At 38.1% G+C, this 21,607-nt stretch overlaps 4 protein-coding genes across 4 annotated transcripts; 2 read left to right on the plus strand and 2 right to left on the minus strand.

Annotated features, from left to right (window-relative positions):
• Nucleotides 1-1,552: 1,552 nt before the first annotated feature.
• On the plus strand, nt 1,553-4,020 carry MONOS_2963 (putative leucine-rich repeat containing protein). The gene is made up of 5 exons (XM_067872924.1): nt 1,553-1,894; nt 1,960-2,770; nt 2,885-3,150; nt 3,283-3,424; nt 3,561-4,020. Exons 1-5 carry the CDS (start codon nt 1,566-1,568, stop codon nt 3,675-3,677), a joined length of 1,665 nt encoding a protein of 554 aa, XP_067728633.1. The 5' UTR covers nt 1,553-1,565; the 3' UTR covers nt 3,678-4,020.
• On the minus strand, nt 3,995-5,887 carry MONOS_2962 (putative ceramide synthetase). The gene is made up of 6 exons (XM_067872923.1): nt 5,763-5,887; nt 5,524-5,673; nt 5,356-5,466; nt 5,237-5,304; nt 5,050-5,176; nt 3,995-4,970 (listed from the first exon to the last, which is right to left on the minus strand). Exons 1-6 carry the CDS (start codon nt 5,856-5,858, stop codon nt 4,377-4,379), a joined length of 1,146 nt encoding a protein of 381 aa, XP_067728634.1. The 5' UTR covers nt 5,859-5,887; the 3' UTR covers nt 3,995-4,376.
• Nucleotides 5,888-6,044: 157 nt separating this feature from the next.
• On the plus strand, nt 6,045-12,424 carry MONOS_2961 (putative ATP-binding protein; the record flags this gene model as incomplete). The annotated part of the gene is made up of 6 exons (XM_067872922.1): nt 6,045-6,243; nt 6,304-6,462; nt 6,522-7,320; nt 7,460-8,967; nt 9,110-10,052; nt 10,178-12,424. The coding sequence occupies 6 exons, from the start codon at nt 6,045-6,047 to the stop codon at nt 12,051-12,053; spliced, it is 5,484 nt and encodes a 1,827-aa protein (XP_067728635.1). The 3' UTR covers nt 12,054-12,424.
• Nucleotides 12,425-13,075: 651 nt separating this feature from the next.
• MONOS_2960 (uncharacterized protein) lies at nt 13,076-17,089 on the minus strand (the record flags this gene model as incomplete). Its single annotated transcript, XM_067872921.1, has 1 exon — nt 13,076-17,089. The coding sequence occupies one exon, from the start codon at nt 17,087-17,089 to the stop codon at nt 13,076-13,078; it is 4,014 nt and encodes a 1,337-aa protein (XP_067728636.1).
• Nucleotides 17,090-21,607: the final 4,518 nt, after the last annotated feature.

Below are 21,607 nucleotides of genomic sequence, written 5' to 3' on the forward strand. Positions count from 1 at the left end.
CACAAGGTTGATGGAAATGGGTCATGATAAGAGGAAACTTTTTGATGAAGATTCAACTGTTTTCTTCCTCACGAATAATGTTTGAATATGTGAAAGTTGTATGATTATCAAGAAGAAGAGCTTTTTAAGAAGATATTGATTGGATTTTCCGATGGAAGATTAAAATGCAATTTTGAAGCTAGACAATTACGAAAAATTCTATTTCGATACATCTTTAAGGAGGAAAAATTAAATTAATATAATAATATTTCAAATTTGAAAACTCTTCTGGTATTTTCTTCTTTGGATAAAGCAAAAAAGGAGGAAGAAAAGAACCATTGGAACACGCGCAAATACATCATGTCGCGTTTGAAGAATATTCAGCCGCAGGAGGAAAAGTTCTGCGAAGCTTTTGTTCTTCAAACAGATCACCAGCTTCTCAGAACTTAATTCGATTTTAACTGGAAATTCGTTAAAATTTATAATTTCGATGACTTTAAGATTGCTCTCTTCAACAATGCACTTCACTTCCTCAAACAAAATTGTCACACTTTCTGAACTATGTAATTAAATTTTTATGTTTTTATTTGTCTCACTTGGGCAGATTTCCAAATAGACCTTCTTTGAACTAATTACTGTCTTAACTGAATTTTATCACATCGAATATAATCATATTTTTTTTATGTCACATTTTTTGGATCAAAATTTTATTGCATATTTCCATTTATTTTCCATCACATATAATTACTGTGCCAAATATTCATTATCACAAGTTATTCAAAAATATATGTGCTATTTTCAATTTTTAATCGTTTTTTTTTTTGATTGAAAATTTCAACAATTTGATATTCCAAAACGATGTTTAAATAAGTTTAATAATGAATACAGTTAGTGTTAATAATGGTGGACACTTTCAATAACTGTGGACAGTGGAATTATCTCAACAATCGTTGATAGTTGCTTTTTGAAAATTAACCCAATTGTTCCCTCAATGAATATGAACTTATATATCTTTCAAAAATGAATCTTTCTTTATTCCTGGGAGCAAGTTGTAACATTACAGTACGTCTCATAAGTTCATATTCAATGAGGGAATAATTGGGTTAATTGTCAAAAAGCAACTGTCAACGGTGGTTGAGATAAAGCCACTGTCCACAGTTATTGAAAGTGTCCACCATTATTAACACTAACTATATCAGACATTATCACAAACTGATTTAGTCACAAATATGTTGAATAAAACCAGATAGGATGATGTCCGTTTTTAAATTTTGTGGAATATCCTTTTTTGTTGTGTTGTTCACAAGCAAACATATTTGTTAACCTTTTTATTTTAATTTATTTTAATTTATTATTATTATTATTATTATTATTTTATTACTTTTTTTTGGTGAAAAATTTTACTTAAAATTGATAAATCTTGGTTATTTCCGAATTATTAATCAAAATTCGTGAGGTTGATTCATGATAAATTTATTAAGATAAATTTGTTGTAATACTAATATAATGCATTTTGTTTTAATTAGAATTTTGAGTAACCGAACTAATCTGTTTTCAAGGATAAAGTAAGGAAACAGATCATTCTCATGGAATTTATTATTTTACTCCTGATTCATTTTTGCCTTTCAATAAATCAGAAAGATCTCCTGCTTTCATTTTACACAGCCACTGAAGGAGAAAAATGGTTTGACCATTCAGGATGGGCGACTGAGGAAGATTACTGTACTTGGAAGGGGATAACTTGTGATGAGAATAAATTTGTAACTGGAATTGCTCTTCAAGGAAACAATCTTGGGGGAACACTACCCTCAAATTTTGGCTATTTATCAAGCATTTCAAGTTTGGATTTGAGTCATAACCATATTTCTGGTCCTCTTCCAATCTCGATGGTCAACATGAAAAGCTTAGCTGCAATGTGTGCAATTTTTTTTTTTGAAAATTCGAATTATTTGAATATGCAACCTTTTTTGTTTGCTTTAGAGGACTGAGACAAAATAATTTTTCTGGACCATTTCCTCTTCATTTAAGAGAAGCAAAAAATCTTATGTTTGCCCATCTTGACTTCAACAATTTTGAAGGTCCTCTTCCAGAAGGAATCTTGCATATGAAGCAATTAAAAGTTCTGGGATTAACAAATAATAAATTGAAGGGTCCAATCCCCGCAACTATCAGTGAACTTACAGGGCTTACTGTTCTTGGTCTTGGAGGAAATGAATTGACGGGTAAAATTCCAATTCAACTTCGACGATTAACACAATTGGTGAGTTTGGACCTATCAAACAACAAACTCAGTGGAACAATTCCGGATATTTTCAAGTCGATGCACAATCTTGCTGATTTGAGTTTGTTCAGCAACCAACTGGAAGGAGAGATTCCAGAATCCATAACAAATTTGCCAAAGTTATCAGTTTTGTCAGTGAATGACAACAAATTTACAAAGATACCTTCAACAATAGGGGCATCAAAGTCATTGTTTCTTATTGATGCAAAAAACAACAAAATTGATATAGAACCTCCACAGTCGCTGAGAGACGATAAAACATCTGTGGTCATTGCAGATCTCTCAGGAAATCCATGGAAGTGCAACGGACAACTTGATGAACATCTTAAGTGGACTGGTGCAGAATGTCACAATAATGCTCAAAATGGAAAGATCAGAATGGAAACGAAGAACGTTACCGAAAAAATACATGTGACTCGTAACGTTTCTTCAGTTAAGAACGATGATGCGAAAGTTCAAGTTGAATATTGGGGGATTACAAAATGCCCTGATCTTATTAAAATGGAAAATGTTTGCTAACTTATGATTCCATTTGAAGAGATAAATAATTTGAAAATTTATTTTAATCAAATTTATGTCTTTTCTTATTTCACTGCATTTCACCGTGACATTTATATGAAATAGACTTTGTTTGATCTCTCTCCAGAGATTCAAGACATTTATGAGATTCGTCCTTACATGCTGTCTCTGCCAGCCCCAGCCTACCGCACAAAGCGATGGAGCATGCACGGTCAGAGCGAGGTGTATGGCAACATCTTGTATTTGTGTGCTTACGAGACAGAAGAGCCAGAGAACCCGGGAGATCCAAAGACGAAATGGAAGGAATTTGCAAAATGTGAAGGAGAGAAAAAGGACGAAATCCCATCTCGTGCTAAAGAATGTACTGAAAAGTGTGATTTTATTATATATTTGTATTTTTTAAAAAGCATAACTGTGATTTTTGCTGAAAATTGTGCATTATTTCATTATATAAATCTGTAAATTTTAAACATCAATATATTTATATATATATTGAAAAAAAGGGCTGCATTGGATTGGGACAAGATGAAGAAGTGTGTTGTTGAAAGAGGCGCAACTCTCCTTGAAGAGTCTCAGAATAAAGCTGACACAGCTGATTATCATGCTGTGTGGTCTCCGACTCTGTACTTCGACAAGAACTTTAAGGTTTGCAAAATTTTGAGTTTTGGCTGGAATATATTATTTCTCTCTCTCTTTCTTTCTCTTGCAATCCTTTTAAAATAATCAATGTATATATGCACCTAAATATTTATTGTTATCTACTTATCATTTTTCACATCAGTGCTTGTACGATTTTAAAGGCATGTGTGATTGCCAAGATAACAAGAATATGATGGAGAAACACATATGCGATTCTTACAAAGGAGAAAACAAGCCAGCTTACTGCAACAATGTCTAAAGCAGTAAGTATTTCTTTTTATATGTTGATAAATCTGACTAATTATAACTCTATGTTATCAATGGAATAGATATTTAGAAGAATTCCATTTTTCCTTCATACTTTCTCAGAGGTTTTCTTGTTGATATATTTTTATTTTCATTTCACATTCACTTTCGATTCAATTGAATGACTGGAAAGTGAAGCTGAAGTTGTTTCAACAATTTTCTAACAATGAAGAGAGAACACATTTCCTGTTTAAGTGTTAGCAAATTTTGATTTAACTTTATTCCCTTTTTCATGAACATTACGTAAAGATAGACAGGAAGAAATACTAGTTTATTCAAATGAGTGTTTCATGGTTTTATCCAATATGGTGAAACTGATTTTGACTGAATGTGAGAGAAGTGAAACAAAATGTTTCTTGATTTTAATGGTCAAAAATATCTTCTAATCATCAATAACATTAGAAAGAATTGTATTCACATAAAAAATGAACAAAATATCGAAAACAAAAACTATTTGAAAAAGAAAAATCAACTATGAAATGAAATTTCCAAAACAAACATAAAAAATTAAAAATCGAAGCTCTTTCGTAATAAATATTCCACAACAAAAACTTATTTAAAAGAGAAAATAAAAAATCAGAATTGCAAAACATAACAACAAAAATAAATGATTAAACAACAAATTTTTACATACGCAAAGACCCGAAACAAATCAATTGAATTTTTCTTTTGAAAGAAGCGAAGGCGGAGGAGAAGGAGAAAAAAGAGTCGGACGGCTGAGAACAGAAGGAGAGCGATATTCAGCCAAAGGACGAGAAATTGGCAGCAAAGACGATGATGAGTCAGATGAAATTCCAGATGACGAGATAAGATCATTTGAATCGAATGAAGGCTTCGAAGAAGAGGAAGAAGAGGAAGAAGTGAAATGTTTATTAGAAGCAGAACTTTCATCTAACTTTACCGAAGAATCAGGCAAAATATTTGATGAACCTGTTGAAGGGGAACTCTTTTCAGGTAAAGCAGATGACATCTGCAAGCAAGTTTCAGCTCTTTTCTCTTTCTCTTTTCTCTTTTCGCTCTCTTTAACCTCATCAGACCTCGCTTTGATCAAGTTCTTTAGCAGCAAGATAAATCGTTTAAACCAACTTACATTAAGTACAAAAACAGTGAAGCAGAAGAATAGCGTTGTAATCCACAAAGACTTGCTTGCTCTGCCATCAGCAACCATGTGTCTGTAGCAATCAACAGCAGTTGATCGAATTGCAAATAATGGGAAATACACCAACCGACACACAAACCAAGTTATCTTGTTATTAGTTAAAAATGAATGAAAAAAAAATTTTTTTGAAAGAAAATTCTAACATTGTAAAGCACTTCATGCATACCAGTACGAGTACAAATCCCACAATTGCAGCATCAATATATGCCAAGTCGAGCATTGCTTTTGCGAAGCAAACAAATATTTCTGAGAAATTATGGATAAGAAACATGACAATGCCCATATGATACGAACTTTAAATATTTCAAACAAAACTTTGAGAAAAAACTTCAAAGACGAATGAGTACACAAACCTCATGATATATGAAAAAGCCAAGAGAGATAATGTGACAATATGATGAACAATTAGTTCGACTTGAGTCTGGAAAAAGAAATTTCTTGAAAAATAAAACAAAACAAAAAAGTTATAAACCTTTGCAGATGTATATATGAGGATTGAATAGAAAGTTGCTGACAAATAGTAAACCATTTCAGTTTGGTAAATACGATTTGCATCAAAAGATATGACATCAATATAATCAATCTAAAATCAAACAATTAAGAAAAAATAGTTGGAAAATAATAAATCATTATATCAAACCCAACATAGCTCCAAGTTTTTGAGAATTCCATGCTTAATACAATAAGTGAACTCCATTGCACATGCAATTGAGTAATATAAAAAGCTTGTAATTTCTCTGAATAGCTTTCGCGTTTGCCTCGTTTGAAAATAAGGATGCTTCACGAAATGCTTTTAAAATAAAGCAAATGGTATAAACACAAAAATTAACAATTATTAAAAACAAAAAAGAACAATTTAATGTCTTTTTTCTTTCAAACTTTTGCCAGCATTTTTTCAATCGAAAAGCGAGATAACGCAATAAATATTGAAAGCAATAAAAACTGCGGTATCACTTTCCATGGAATACAAGGCATAAGCCTTTTTAAGAACAAAAAAAAGAAAACGATCAATTCTTTCCATATTTATTTAAAAAGGATCGTATCGATTATTAACCATTACTTTTTTTGAAATATTTTATGACTGATTTAAAAGCTTCAGAACAAAATGTTGAAAGCAGTCACATCAATGAAAATTCAGTCATAAATTCACAGGCTCATTTTATGGAGGAAAATGTTGGACTTACAACACAGCGAAAAACAGAAACGTTTATACTTGATTCGATTATATCTTGTGAAGAAGACAGAAACACTGAATTTAAGGCAGTTCAAGTCGCTAAGAAATTAATTGAATATATATTGAAATTGGCTACAGAATATATGAATGCGTTTTTAAACACTGATGGAGGATCTATTTATTTCGGTATAAATCAAATCACCTTCTTATTTTTGATAATATTTGGATTTTCTTAATAAATTTCAGGAGTCGAAGACGATGGTGCTATAAAAGGAATTGAGCTAAACAGAAAAGATCGCGATCAACTACGCCAAGGGATTGATCAAATAATCAATCGTTATCGCCCACAAGTCGACCCTTCTCTTTACCGTCTAGATTTTATTTCAGTTATAGATCCAAAATCTGGTGTGCAGTTAATCCTTTCAAGTGCTTAACTTGTAACTATAAAATTATTCATGCTTCAGAGCACCAAAATTTGAATTTGTGTGTTGTCAGAATAACCGTACAAAAGGGAACTGCCCCAGTATACTTTGTTGGTGGAGGAAAATTTAGTGCTTATCTTCGAAGAGACGGGGGGACCAAAAAGATGGAGCCATCACTGATCGAAGAACGACTTCGTATAGCTTCTTATGAACAGAACATGACAGAAATGTTTGCATACAACGTAGCAGAGCCATACACAAGCTTCCAGCAGCAATTTAACGATGCTGATAACTGGAAAGATGGGGATGGAGAGTATGATGCAAACCCAAACACACCAGAAATTGGTAGCCCATCGTCTTTTTCTCTTGCAGATGTGGCACAATCTGCAGGGCAAAGTAGAATGATGGGGCTGGTGCCTTTGTCTTCTGCATCTGCGTCTGCATCTTCTTCGTTTGCTCCGCCTGTTGCGAGTTCTTACTCCTCGTCTGGAATTTCTCCTTCCATGTTGAACATGACGTCCTCGTCTTTCTCTGCACACACGATGTTCCATCAGAGCAGGCCGCGGGAGTTTATCGGGCGGCAGATGGAAATCAAGCTCATTTCAGCATTCATTTCGCAGACAGCTGGCGAGTGCCGAGTGATTACCATCTTCGGCGGCCTGGCGATGGGGAAATCTGCACTGGCGAGGCAGCTCTTCTTCCTGTTTGGAGGAAAAGACCCATCGAGAGGCATAATAATTGACTTAAAATCGGGCGAGGATGGGAAGAAGACTTCGCCTGTGGATGCGATGAGGGCGGTGATTGTGGAGAGGATTGAGGGAGTGGCTGCACTGACTCAATGGTCCGTTTTTATTTTATTCATTTGAATTAATCATTTATTTTTTATTGAATTTTTCACTTGCTATTTTACAATGTAATGCATGCAATAATTCTTTATTTTTTAATTAAACAATTTTCCATTTTAACTTATAACATTTCAGTGCCGATTCGTATGTGAAGTCGTTGTATCAGTCGCTGTTCAACCAGCAGGCCTCTCCGCACAACCACACTCCCTTTAGCGCCCAGTCTCGCTCTCCTTCCTCCTCAAGTCTCTCTTCTCTCACCAGCCCTGCTCTTCCTCTTTCCCTTCCTCCTTCTCTTCCCCTTCCCCTCCCTCCGCCTCCGCTTCCACAGACATCGTCATTTGTATGCCCTTCATCGCCAAGAGACTCTCTTTCATTCGGCCCCATCCCACTAAACGCTCAGAGCTCAAACACGACAAATGCTCCATCATCTCAAAACAATCTTTCTGGTGCGCTTAATCTCTCCCACATTCATCTGCCGCCTCCTCCCTCACACACATCAGCCTCTCCAATGCCTATTCCTCTTCCACTCTCACAGTCGTCTTCTCCTCAGTCTCATTCATATCATCCATCTTCTTCATCAAATTCTTCATTTCACATGTCTGAAAATTCATCCTCATCTGAACTACAATCCAACACATCAAACACACAAATCAACCAAATCGATTCCAACAGCGCTGTTTCATCACAGCACACTCAATTCACTCCTCCCGTCACACCGCCTCTTCCTCCCTCGTCCTCTCTTTCGCCCTCGCTGCATCCGCTTTCTCTTTCACCCACAGTGCGAACCAGAAAGCAGCAGATGCTGCCTTCTTTCCTCACATCGCCTGTGGTCTGCGCACAGAACACGACGCCTGGTGCTTCTCAAACACAGCCAAACAGCCAGCTGTCGTCTTCGGCTGAGCCGTCGCTGCATCTGAGGGAAGCCATACAGCTGCAGCTGAAAGTCCCTCATTTGACACACAACTCAAGTCTGCCGCCACCTCCGCCGCTGTCTCCAAGCTGTGTGCACCCATCGAATGAGCCATTTGCACTCGACAGCAATTCGAATCAGCAGTCTCAGCAGTCTCAACAGTCTCAGCAACAACAACAACAGCTGCAGCAGCATATTCATTCACTTCCACATTCTCTTTCTCTGTCTCCGAGGCATTCTATGCTTTCGCTCAGCCTTGAGCCTCTTTCTCCTCTGCCTTCTTCTTCGTTCTTCCCTTCTTCCATTTCTCCTTCATCCTCAGATTCGTCCTCATCAAAACGAACAAGATCCATTTCTGCATCATCATCTTCTTCTCCTTCTGCGTCCTCATCATCATCTTGTTCTTCCTCAAATGGCAGCTCATCCAACGCCTTCTCTGCCTCTCCTGTGTCTTCTGTGCGTGTCCTCTCTCGCCCCACATCACCAACACCCACGCCAACCACGCCCACATCTTCATCCATCGGCCATTCGCTTCTCCCGTCGCATGTGCTGCTGATTGAGAACGCATCTCATTTTGAGCAGATCCACCCGCTCATTCCGAAGCAGTCTGACACCGTTGTGTTTGTCACGTCACACAGACACATCCACATCGACACGCCTATCAGATTGTATGAAATGCGCCTGGCTCCGCTGAAACGAAGCGATAGCATATCACTTTTAACATCTTCAATGGGTATGAATTTGTTAAGTTTTAGCATCTTTTTATAAATTTATTTATTTATTCATTTGACAAATAATCTATCATGAATTTGTTATCAAAAATATCATTTTTGCTCTCTTTAAAACATCCATCAATAATTTCCCCTCTTTCTCAGATCTGTCACACAGCCCCATCACGCGCCAAGAGGCCGACATGCTGGCTGCTGTGTGTGGCGATCTCCCCCACTCTCTCATCTCAGCAGCTGCTCTTCTGCGCCGCCGGCCGAACCTGTCTGTGGAGTCGCTCTGTTCGCAGCTGGCTGCCCATTCGCGTGTGCCGCTGCACATCTCCTCGTTCCGGGCGCTGCTGAGCGGGGCGAGTGAGAAGATGCCGCTGAAAGAGGAGCCGCTGCGGGACCTGATGTGCCTGGCGCCGTGCCGCGGGTCGTTCCGGATGGACGAGGCGGAGGTGCTGCTACGGAAGAACGAGGAGTGGACGAGCCAGATCATCGGCTATCTACACGAGCACTCCCTCGTCGAGTTCGAGCCTATGACGCGGAGGTGCCACGTGAACACGCTCGTGCGGAGCTATCTGCTGCGAGAAGCACAGGAAAGAGAGGGCGTGCTGGAGGATATTATGAGCCGGTTCATAACATGCTACACGAACTATCTCAGAGCGATCGTGAATGGGACGGTGAAGGAGAAGGAGAAAGAGAAGGAGAGAGAAAGAGAAGAACGAAGGCAGTGGGTGGAGATGCAGACGGCTGGCGACTCGGCTACCGAGAAAGGAGGAGAGTCACAAACAGGCGGAGACACGCCAGCGTCGCAGCTGGCGAGTCCTTCTTCGCAATCTGCTTCTGTTTCTTCTTCGTCTCCATCGACTCCTGCTGAACTGGCTTCTCCATCTCCACTTGCGGCCTCTGCTTCAGCTTCATCATCATCATCATCTTCTTCTTCTCAACCTCCACATTCTCCTTCAGCTTCAACGCCTTCACATCAGTTTGCAAGCACTCCTTCGATGAAGAGGGAAAAGAAGATTGCTCTTCTCGAGGCAGACATGCACAACTTTGAGGAGGTCGTGACGAGGCTGGAAAAGGGTTATGCGCCTTATTTCCGTCCGTATGTTTATTCATTTATAAAATTATATTCGATAATTATGAATTAATATTCAATATTTCTTTCTTTCTTTCTTTCTTTCTTGTTATTTGCCTTAAAATTCTTATCTATTGCAACTTTATTCTCAGCTCCTACAAGAAGCTGCAAGTGGTTGCAGCTCTTCTGGAGCCCTTTGCGGATGTTCTGCGTCCGTGTGTTGTGGAGTCGATCAAGCTGTTCTTCAAGTCAAGCAGCAGCCAAAATGATCAGTCTTCTGTCGCCCCGTCAATGTCACCACCACCTCCACCGTCGATGCTGCTGATGAGAAGCAGGCACAAAAACGAGGCACACACAGACGATCTCTCTTTCTCGAACTACACTGAAGATTTGACTGGCCCGGGGACTTCAAAAGTTCAGCTGCCGAGCGGCTTCTGCAGCATTGCTGAGTCTCACAGTGAAGACGGAGGAGGAAAAGAGAACTCGTCTTGCGAAGAGGAAGACGCAGACAGCGACAGCTGCACAGCGTGTGTCAGCACAAGCTATTCAGATGCAGACAGCAGCGAGGATGATAATGATGATCATGACGATGAGGAGGATGATGAGGACGAAGAAAGAGCAAAAGATGAAGATGGAAATGAAGTACAAACGAAAAGAGTAGCAATTCCACGGCCAGCACAACCGAAAGTGTTTGCTGCACCTGCTCAGAGAAATGCAAAAGCAGGCAAAAAAAGGAAAGAAAACCAAAACATCCCTGCAAATGCGGATGCTGATGACAAGAATCCTTCCAGCAAATGGAAGTGGAGAAAAGCAAAAGGCACATCTTCACGACGTCCGAAGCGTAAGGACTCTATCTCAGGAACTCTGCCACCGCCCATCCCGATCTTTCAGGAATCCACTTCATCCAAAACGTTTTCGGAAGGTGGGCTGTCTTTTTATGATTACGACAGAACCGCCCCTTCACACGAACGCTTTTCAGCACGTTCTGTTTCTCCTTCCACTTCTGTGTTTTCGTCTTCCATTTCGCCATCATCGCTTTCTCCTTCTTTCTATTCTTCTTATATGAAATATCCTTCGACATCATCTTCTTCTGATTCTTCATCGTCTTTCTCATCATCGTCATCATCGTCGTCGTCCGTTCCTCCTTCTGATTATCAACCGCCTTTTGTTTCGTGCTCTGTAGACTCTTCCTTTCTTCCGTCTGTGCAGAATGCGCTTATCAGCGACCAGCTCTCGTCTGCAGCGTCTGGAATACACAACGTGTTTTCTGTAACCGCCGTGCATCCGCTTTCTCCTCAAAAGGCTTCAGCTGGCTCGTCTTCCTCTCTTTCTTCCTCTGTCTCGGCGGAAGAGCCTGCCTCTTCTCCTTCTCCTTCTCCTTCTCACTCTCCGTCTCCGGCTGTCTCTTCGCAGCACATTCCGACTCCTGTTGTGCCAGCATTATCGCGTACTTCTCCTATCCAGAAGGCCTCCTTCGCTTCGCTTCCTTCGCAGGGAAGCAACAGAGAGGCTGAGCGGCAAGGCAGCGCACATGAAGGCAGTAAAAGAGGGCAGAGCAAACAGTCGATGAACTCGAGACTGAAGGAAAAGGCGCTGGAACGGATCAGAAAACTGATTAGATTGCGAGAAGAGGTGAATTCGAAGCGTATGAGGTACGAAAAAGAGAGAGAAGAAACAGAAAAAGATGGGAGAAAGAGCAAGCAAAAAGAGAGGAGTAAGAAGGCAGATCCATTTCATTATTTAGGCCAATTAAAAGAGAGGAAGAAGGGTAAGAGGAGCAGCGAAGATCCGCGAAGCGAAGAAGCATATGAGGCAATCGCAAGAAAATACTCAACTGAATCTGTTCCTTCGAAATATGCTTCTTCAGCAACCTCTCTCGATGGAGCTGCAAACACAGACTCTGAAAGCAATGCGCCTCAGACAAACGAACCGAAAATGCATGAGAAAGACGCATTGGAACTTGCTCCTTCATCGAGATTTGACGACTCTGCTGTTGGTGCAGCTCCGATTATCATCCCGAAGCACTGAATAAATGGAGTGAAAATGTTTGCTTCGAATACTTCATCCGCTGGCAAAACAATTCTTTATTTTTTTTTCAAATTTGTTTTTGCAGATTGAATTTGAAATTTTGAGGTCCATTCATAAAAATTGGTAATTGTGCCTGTTGGGTCAGAAATTTAAATGCGGAAAAAATGAGGAAAAAACAAACAGAACTTTTGTGTTTTTCATTACTGTTATTAAATATTGAAATATGTTTTGATATGTCATCTCAAAATTAAATGTTTAACATTTTGTTGCTCTGAATTTTTTGCTCAATTTCTTTAAATGTTCAGATTTATCGTTATTTCTGATTTCAAAAAAAAGTTCATAAAACAAGAAATTCTTATTATCAAAGAAAACATTTTTCAATAAGTATTTTTTTTTTGAAGTGGTTGTGGTAAAATGTTTATCAAAGGCTTTTGAATAACAACAGTGAGCAATAAAGATGAAGTGGTAAAAAAAAAAAGCTTTATTAATGAAGCAAAATCATTAAAGGAAATTATTTGAATATGGAAAATTTTTGATAGATACTTGTTTTGAAAGTGTAAATCACAGTTGAAAGGAAAATAAAAATAAATTCTGAAAAAAAGATACTCATATGTTAATTTCAAGAAATCACTATAAATGTTAATTAAAAATGTCTACAAAAGTCAATCTTCGAATTGCATTTCCTTTGATATCACGTATTCCTTTTAATTGAAAAATGCACATGCGAATTTTTACCAAACAGATTCTGTATCGAATCTTAATGCAGCGGACGCTTTCTTAATCGTAAGAATAGTCTTCAAACAGAAAGCATGCTCACAAAATTATTTGAATTAGTGGAACAAGATGCAGCCTGACCGATTTCGAATGCATTTTGATTCTAATCATGATCAGTTATTTGCGAAGAACAAGTATAGAATTCCTTTCAACTAACTTCCTTCCAGATTGGTGTCATTCCCATCGCGATTTCATCTTTTTTTGAAAGCGAATGAAAAATCTTTCAAGTTGGGTTATCCTTTCAAATCTCACAATTTAACTGCAGCCTTTTGATTAGAACTCCTCTTTTTTGCAAATAATTGTCCAATTACTACGGATATGACAATGAAACCAGCAGCAGCAACAAATACAATCCACCATGGAAATATATTTGATGTGGATTTTGTTTGACTAACTTTTTCATCACTGTTCGTAACTACATCTTGCAACAAAACAGGATCTGTCTTCACCACTTGGGTCATTCTTCGCCGGGAATCATAAACTTCGTCCTCCTTCAATTTCAATACTGCTTGCACAAAAATCTGGCCTTTTAATGAGTTTAAAGTGAATTTAAGTTGAGATTTTGATGCTTCCACAACAAATTCCTCTTGGCTCATAAATTCACAAGTTATGAACGGAAAAGATATTATTTCTTTCTCAGAAGAAGAACTTGAGCTATTTAAAATTGAAACTTCATAAGATACGAGGCACGGAAGAAGATTATTCCCAACAAAATGAATCATCATTTTGTCTCCCTTTTCGCTTCTTGTAATCTCAGAAATATGAGGTCTGCAAAACAGATAGGCTTTTTGTGGAAATTCTCGCAACACTGTATCTGCTGTTTCAACATCTTCCATCTGACTCCAATTCATCAGTCCACTAACTGTGCACCCTCTGTTTTGCATCCAGAGTTCCAGATACTCTCCTTCCCGAAGATTATCAGGATTTCGATTCCCGGATTCATCTGAAAATGAAGCAATTGACAGTGAACTATTTTCACATAAAATGTTTCTTCGAACAGAATTGTACAGTGAAGAGTTTGCTGTGTTGTTAAGAAAAGTTATATTCTTCAGATTAATTTTTCCATCTCTTACAGACAAGGCACCAGCAGAAGAATTTGCAAAAGTTGTTGATTCAATTGAAGAGCTACAATTACTGAGATATAAAAGCGATCCTTCAAACTGACAACAAATTTGTAGTTCATTTTGATTTTCTCCGTTGCAAACAATGCTCCGCAAATTGCCGATTCCAGACATTGTGCAATTAGACATTTTCACAGTGCTGTTTGAGACGTTGACAATAATTCCATAAGCAGCAAAATCATTATTGACACAAAGCATTGAATCTGAAATTGATACATTAACGAACTCCATCCTCAAAAGCGAATCATGTCCAACTTTTGAAACATTTCTAAAAAAGAAACTTGAAATTGTTATATGTGGTTTGATCGAAGGAATTGAATATGTTCGATTGATTATCAAAGATGAATTAAATGATACATTTGCAAAGAAAACATTTTCAGCTTGAAATGCATTGAATTCCTTATCAAAAGCAAAAGCTGAGATTAACTGAAATTTTGAATCAATGCAATTGAACGTGCTGACTTTGAATGTGCCACCTTGGATATAAAAAATGCAATTATTGCTTGCCGAAGATAATTGCTCAATGCCAGATTTAAAAACAGAACTCAAAATAGCATTAGAATTTGCGGTTGCAAATCCGCATGCTCCACTAAAAATAGTTTTATGAAATGTGACATTCTCAAGCATGGTTTCACCAGCTTTTACTGTAGCAAAAGTGAAGCTGACAGCTTGAGATAATGATGAGATTGTAACATTCTCCAACAAAAATTTGTGATACGATTCAAAAACAGCATTGTATCCCTTAATTCTTGAAGGAAGAATAAATTGAATGCCACAAAATTCAGTATCAACGTCCAATTTAATTAAGCTTCCATTTGCAGATTCATTCACAGCAGCAATATTTATTACTGCTTGGTTTTCATTAAGCCCTTCAATTCGAACACGATTCCTTTCAAATAACGCAGTGTCTGTCAGGCTAGATTGATTACAGACGCCGATAACAGGAGTATCGCCTCGTTTCATAAGAGCATATTCAATTGTTTTACATGCAAACTTCAATAACCCGCAATGAGGATGGTCTGTACCTTTCCCTCTGCCTCCATCAACAATTACTGCGGATTCCGTTTCATATAAATACACAAACAAAGGGAATATGTTTTCTTCATTTCCATTTTCAGTTCCGCACAATCTCCTCGGATCCAAAAGAATGGTTGAAGCGTCAAAGAATTCAAATGAATCTCTGCTTATCTTCGTTTCAAGCAATATTCCTGTGCCACATTTAACAAATACATCTTTTCCAAACATCGCTTCGTTTTGATTTTCCTCTGAAAATCTCACTTGCCACCCAATCATCAATTTGCATGCTTCGCTATCCAAATATGCCATCATCCCTCCTCCTCTTCCTCCCAACATTGCTCTGCCAGCTGAAACACATCCTTCAAATCTTGCTGTTCCGTTAACAGTTGCTATTCCACTCTCTTGCACATCAACATACACCCCACCTCCATTTCCTTCTTTGCATGAACACCCTTCCATCGTTGTGTTCCATACAATAAATGCTTCTCTTGCCTTCACACTCTTTGCAATTACAACTCCATCACCTGTTGTCCGATTCACATTCCGAACTGTCACATTTGCTAAAACACTATCTCCTGCTATTGAACCAGCTGATGATGGCTCTGCAAACAGAGGTTGACTCACTTTCATGTTTTTGATCTCAACATCAATCATCTTCAACTGTCTCAGCGCTACTTCAAACACAGATGCTGATATAACACTCCCTCCTGATATTGAAGAATCAATCATCACATCCTCCAGCGAAAGAGCCCCGCTCCCCACAGACACCACAAACACACTCGGTGATGGACTTCTAATCGAGTTGTGATCGATCCTCAAATACTTCACTTCTAATTTACCACTTGTAAGACTGAAAAGCGTTGTTGAAGATGAAGAAAGAGCTCCTGTTTCAATCGAACTCTCCATCCTTCCCTTCCCAATGACTGAAATCTTCTTTTCTCCAATCTTAATAGTTGTTGCCTCACTCACATGATCCCCTTCCATCAGTGTGATTGTCAAGCTAATATGTGTCTCACACATTTCAAACGCTTTACTCACTGTCAGACAAGGAAATGTTTCATTTGACCCGCATAGCTCATATCCATCACTCCCATTCACAGAAACATATATCGTCTTGTCCTTCAACCATTCCTTCTTATCAGTGTGATGATACGCCCAATTACCATCAATATAACATACTCTCATCTCATCGCTACTCGTTGTATACGATTCATAGAACGGATTTCTCAACAAAAAAATACTGTATTGATCTTGGAGGCACACATCGTGGCCATACGGAGTGGAATCACTGCAGCTGCAATTGTGGAAAAAGAAGAAATAGCAATAAAGGTTGTTGCTTGGAGCTGCTGGTTGATATAACAAGAAACCTAATCCTCCACCATGTGACAATGCGTTGCACGAAATGAATTGGAGGCTCCTCATTTTGAATTTTTCAGGAACATTGAAACAGCACATCCCTCCACCCCATGTGCTAGTTATTGAGCACGAAGTGAAAATGCAGTCAAATACACAAGCGCTCTCCCCTTTCCCACTTTCTGTTCCATTACAGTCAGATCCAGAAACGAGAACAGAATCAAGACAAAGTCCTCCTCCATAATTCTTCGCTTTGCAACTCTTGAATTCGCACCCACTGATCCTGACACATGAAATAATATCAAAAGCACACATCCCTCCTCCACCATAATTTTGAGCAGTGCAAGAATTGAATGAGTTGTTCTCAACCTTGATTGAACCGAACGAACTGCAAAAAATACCTCCCCCAGCATAATAAGCATAACAGCTGCTGAAAGTGCAATGAGAAACAGACACAGAGGCAGATGATTGTCTGTACATATAAATTGCTCCACCATTCGAAGAGCCATCGGCGTATGAGTTTCTTTCTCCTGTTGCCCTCGATCCGTTCCACTCGCACCAAATAAATGAATTTGCTCCATTCTCTGTTGTATTCTGTCTCCCTGGAGTCAACTTTCTGTCTGAAGTTCCATTACATTCAACATTTCTTGTCCGATAACACCTGACAAATGAGGCGTTTGAGACTGTCAAAGAAGCAAAGGGACTGTTCAGCGAAGGCACAATCCCATCATCATACACATCACAAACTGATGAAAATGAGCAGCAGCTCATCAAAGTCGAACTTGTAGTTTCACCAATATTGGTGAAGTTTTGTGATAGAGGGAAAATAGAAATGTTGAAGAAGTTTATTTGAGTTAAAGAAATCCTCTCAAAGAATAAGGATGATAAAAATGGAGCAGATGAAACAAAATACGAAGAGAAATGCGAAGAACTCACGCAAACACTCCCAAGATCTGGCGAATTGTTGGAAGATGGTTTAAACGTAAAAAGAGGATGCAATATTTGAATATACGAATTTGATGGTTGAAGCGAAATGTTTTTGAATATTCCGAATCCCCCTTGAATATCAAATGGCGAAAAATAGTTTCTTTCAACAGCTGTGCACTGGTTAACAACAACATAGCTCCACTTATCTGCAAGGATGTAATGCGGACTTTCTGAAAAACTTGAAAATTCTAACTTCTTCCAAAAAACAGATGAATTCTTTAATTCCATCTCTCCTTTGATTTTGCTTTCTTCATTTTCGTTCTTATATATATTTGTAAAATAACTAAATCGCACTTTCACTTCTGCTCTTTTCAGTATATGCATCTGAGAAGTTCTACTCCTTAAAACAGAGTAATTGTCGTTTTTTGCTAATGAATCTTCATCCTTGTCAGATCCTTCTATAATAGCATTTTCTGTTGCGAAATTTGGATGTATTAAATAATCTTTTGTAAGGGTTACGGATGTTTTATTTTTTAGCAACGCAGTTTTTTGAAAAAAAGATTCCGTTTTGTTACGAAAATTGGCAAAATCAGAAAGGCTGTCCGCTGTTGTATCTCTGCTTGAAATATCACACTGTAAATTGCAAATCAGAATATTAATAGTTAACACGAAAATACACATGCTACACGCAATATGCAAACAGAAAAGCTTATCAATTAAAATTTTATTTTTTATGGTTTATGAATCTTTAGAAAAGAACAAACAACCACAACACCTCTTGTAATAGAAGTTAGGGGTCTATATTAAGGGATCAATCGTTTACAAATTGAAGTAAAAATTGTGGATGTGAGAAAAGATGAAAATATTGAACTTATGATAAAGAAACAAGGAAATTGCACAAAAACAAAGTGCACAGAGGTTGTTGTGGTTAAAACAAGTGCAAATTTTAAAAGGAAAAATAATTATAAAAAATGAAAGGGTGGGAAGAGTTTAAGTCGGTACGGGAAAAAGTGGTGTTGTTTTGTTTGTTCTTTTCGTATAAAAGTGCAGAGTACCTAAATTTTCCAGAACAAACGATCAACAACAACACCTCTTGAGATGGAAGTGTAAATAATTGTGAGCTTCTTTGAGTCCGTCTGAAAGAGCCTGACTTCGCTTGTTTGAATTGTGCAAATTGAAGTGATTTCCACGTGGTTGCAAGCATTGATCGTATTGATTCCTGCTGAATGTTCTTCAGGAGTTCTTTCATCCGATGTGGAAAGAGGAGAGATATGATAAGCGCTGATTGCGTGTTTGCAACTGGATTTGCAGTTTCCTGAGTGTTAAATGTCTGTGATTGGAATCCTGTTGAGTTGGTTGGGGAAGTTAAAGAAGTCTGTTGTGGGTGTGGAGTCTGATATGATATATGTTGTTGTGGTGGAGCAAGAAGCCTGTTTGCAAGATTTGTTGCGATAATGGAATGGAAATAAGAATGCGACTGGGTATAGACACTTGGTGAAAGTCAGGCATATTTCTCAATAAGAACTTCCGGCTCTCTTTTATGGGCGAGGGCAGATAAAGCTGTATGATTAATTGATAAAGGCCTAAATACTTTCGGGATCCTCGCCTGAGTCATGCCTAGCCTTACAAGCTTCCTGATTCCCAATGTCTTCAGAACTGTGTGATGAGTTGTGTTCAAAAAGAAAGTGTCTTTTGATTCGCAGGTCCTCTTCACTCTTACACTAGGCAAATAATGACACTTGTTGGATACACCTTCACACCTTCTTTCTTTGAATATAAAACAATGAGGTATTTTGGTGGTAATGATGTCTTTATCTTTGTTTGAAAATGAATGGCATCGCTCTCAAGGATTGACTGCATCGTTGATGTTTGTTCTTGTTCATCGAAACGACATGCGATTAGTAAAATGCAGAGAAGGATGCGCTCACCGTAAGGTCGAAGAACGACAGGTTAATGTTGTCTTGTTGGAAGTTATGTTTATTGAAAATTTGTGCAGGAAACCACATGAAAGTGTATGGTTTACGCGGTATGTGGGATCTGTGGAACGATCGAAACAGCATTATGATATTTAAAACCTTTCCGATGTCCTCTCCATGTACCATGTGAGTGAAAATAAAAATTGATAACCTCATTGTGCAAAGGCAGGAGTTAGGGAAACCCTTCTCTTAGAGCTTTGGAAAAATCGAAGCACATTTCTTTGTTCATTCGGTAAAGTTTTCCGGAAACTCCCCACAGTTATCTTCCATTTAGGCTTTGCAAAGTGTGCAAAGCCAAATGCGTATGTCGTCCACGTTGATGGAGCCACAGTGTTTTTTGACTCATCAGTTATGTTTTGTGAGATATTGCTCTTTAGAAAACTGCTCCTCCACTAATGTTCTCCTTTTGGGGATGCTAATTCAGTCTGGCTTCAAAAAATGTTTCTGGTGGTAATGATGATCCTGTCTTCTTCATCCTGGGCCCACCTTCAGTGTTCTTCGTGAATCGTTCCATATCAGGTTGTGTGTTTTCATTTTCCTGAGAAGTGGCGGCCAGATATGATCCCTCCAAGCTTGTAGAAGAATAACTGCTCTTTCGTGTTCATCTTCGATTATCCTTAGAGCTTGGAGTATTAGAGGAACTGGAGGGTGTTTCATAGTGACTGCTTTTCGCCAGTCTGTAAAAAGACTGCCTATGTGATGGGGCTTCCTGGCATAAAATATGTCGATGAATTTTTGCTTCGTTTTGATGCATGTGTGTCTTGTTCTCTCTTTAAATCAAGTTCTCGTTCCACGTTTGTTGGAGTATCTTCCGTAACCTAGTAGTTCCCAGCTTTCTGTAATCATTTTAAGACGTCTTCTGTTGTGTTCTTCGTTGATGGAAGATGAACTGCCTTTTGTTGAATGTTCCATTTTCTTCATATCCTCTGAAACTTCCTGAGAAGAGAGAGTAGGTTCACTTCCACTGACTTTCGTTTGAAATGGAAGACGGCTGTTTTATTGTCTGATCTCACAAAGATGTTTTGGATCTTGTATTTGATGAAGAGGTTATCGAACTGGTTGATAGCCAGAATATTTTCCTTCATCTCCTTGAAGCTGGAAGATTGATTGTGGAACGTTGGAACGAAAGCCTGATAAAAGTTGAATAAAGTGTTATCTTCTCGAAGAGTGGCACAACAAAGTCGAGAAGAAGCATCTGTGGTCAGTATTGCATTTGATTTGGTGAAAGAAATCCAAGGCCTCTCCTCCATCCTCCTTAGTCTCACCTTCCAGTACTGCAGTTTGTTCATATTTGAATGATTGATTCTCATAGTCCCTATCCATCCTGTCTTCCTAACCGCATTTTTAAGTTCCTTGGATTATTTTTTTATATGAAGAAAATTATCTGTGGTTGCGAATCGAGTTGCGCTAATTGCTCTGACAAGTGATGTGAACTCTTTTGTTTTGATTGCTGTTTCTTTTGATATCATGTTCATCCACCGTTTTATTTTCTTCTACAGGGATGCACTACGCTTCGTTTCCAATGCTACATTCATGACTTTTGTCTTCTATGTCCAACCAAGGAAGGAAAAGGTTTTTCAGGGAATTAACTTGCTTTTCTCTTTGTTGACAACGACAGAAATTGTTGAACCAGTGAACGATCCCTTTTGTTGCTTCCTGTAAGGCTCTTATGTTCTTGTGCACCAGGATAACATTGTTGAGATAATTCAAACATCTGACCTTTCATCTCCCCCGAAACTCTTGCACAATTTTCCTCTTTAGCTTTGTGAATATTCGTGGAGCGTCTTTGCAGCACAAAGTGGAGAACTCTAAAGACGTGAATCCTTTCTCTGAATCCAAAAGCAAGGAAGAGGGTGAAGTCTGGGTGCACTGAGATATGAAAGCAGGCTTGAGAAAGATCGATTTTCACCTTATAGTCGAACTTGTGAAAATGCTTCTCCAATGTCTGATGATTTTCGGATTTGAAGTGTCAATATTTTTTTTTTAGATGTTCCTTTTGTTTAATTTTCAAATAGAATAAAAATTTCATATTTCGATCATATTTCTGTTTCCACTCACCAAATTTCTCTGTCATGAAAACAAAATCTTGACATTTGTATTATTTCTATTTTTGTGAAGTTTCATGAGAGAGAACAGAAAATTTATTGAAATATGACATTTTTATTTTATTTGATAATTAAACAAAAGGAACTTTTCAAAAAAATTTAGACATATGAAAAAGAAGATGAGGCATTTTTTTAAATTCACTTTTCAATGATACTTTATGAATGTTATTTACAATTTTTCTAATCAAAATATGGGGAAAAATATTTCACTTCAGGCATTTTCATTGAAGAATTATGCACTTTTCAATGACTTTTATAGATCAAAAAACACAATAAAAATG

The sequence above is a fragment of the Monocercomonoides exilis genome (assembly GCF_001643675.1).
Source record: "Monocercomonoides exilis strain PA203 chromosome Unknown scaffold19-1596985, whole genome shotgun sequence".
In the NCBI taxonomy this organism is placed as follows: Eukaryota; Preaxostyla; order Oxymonadida; family Polymastigidae; genus Monocercomonoides; species Monocercomonoides exilis.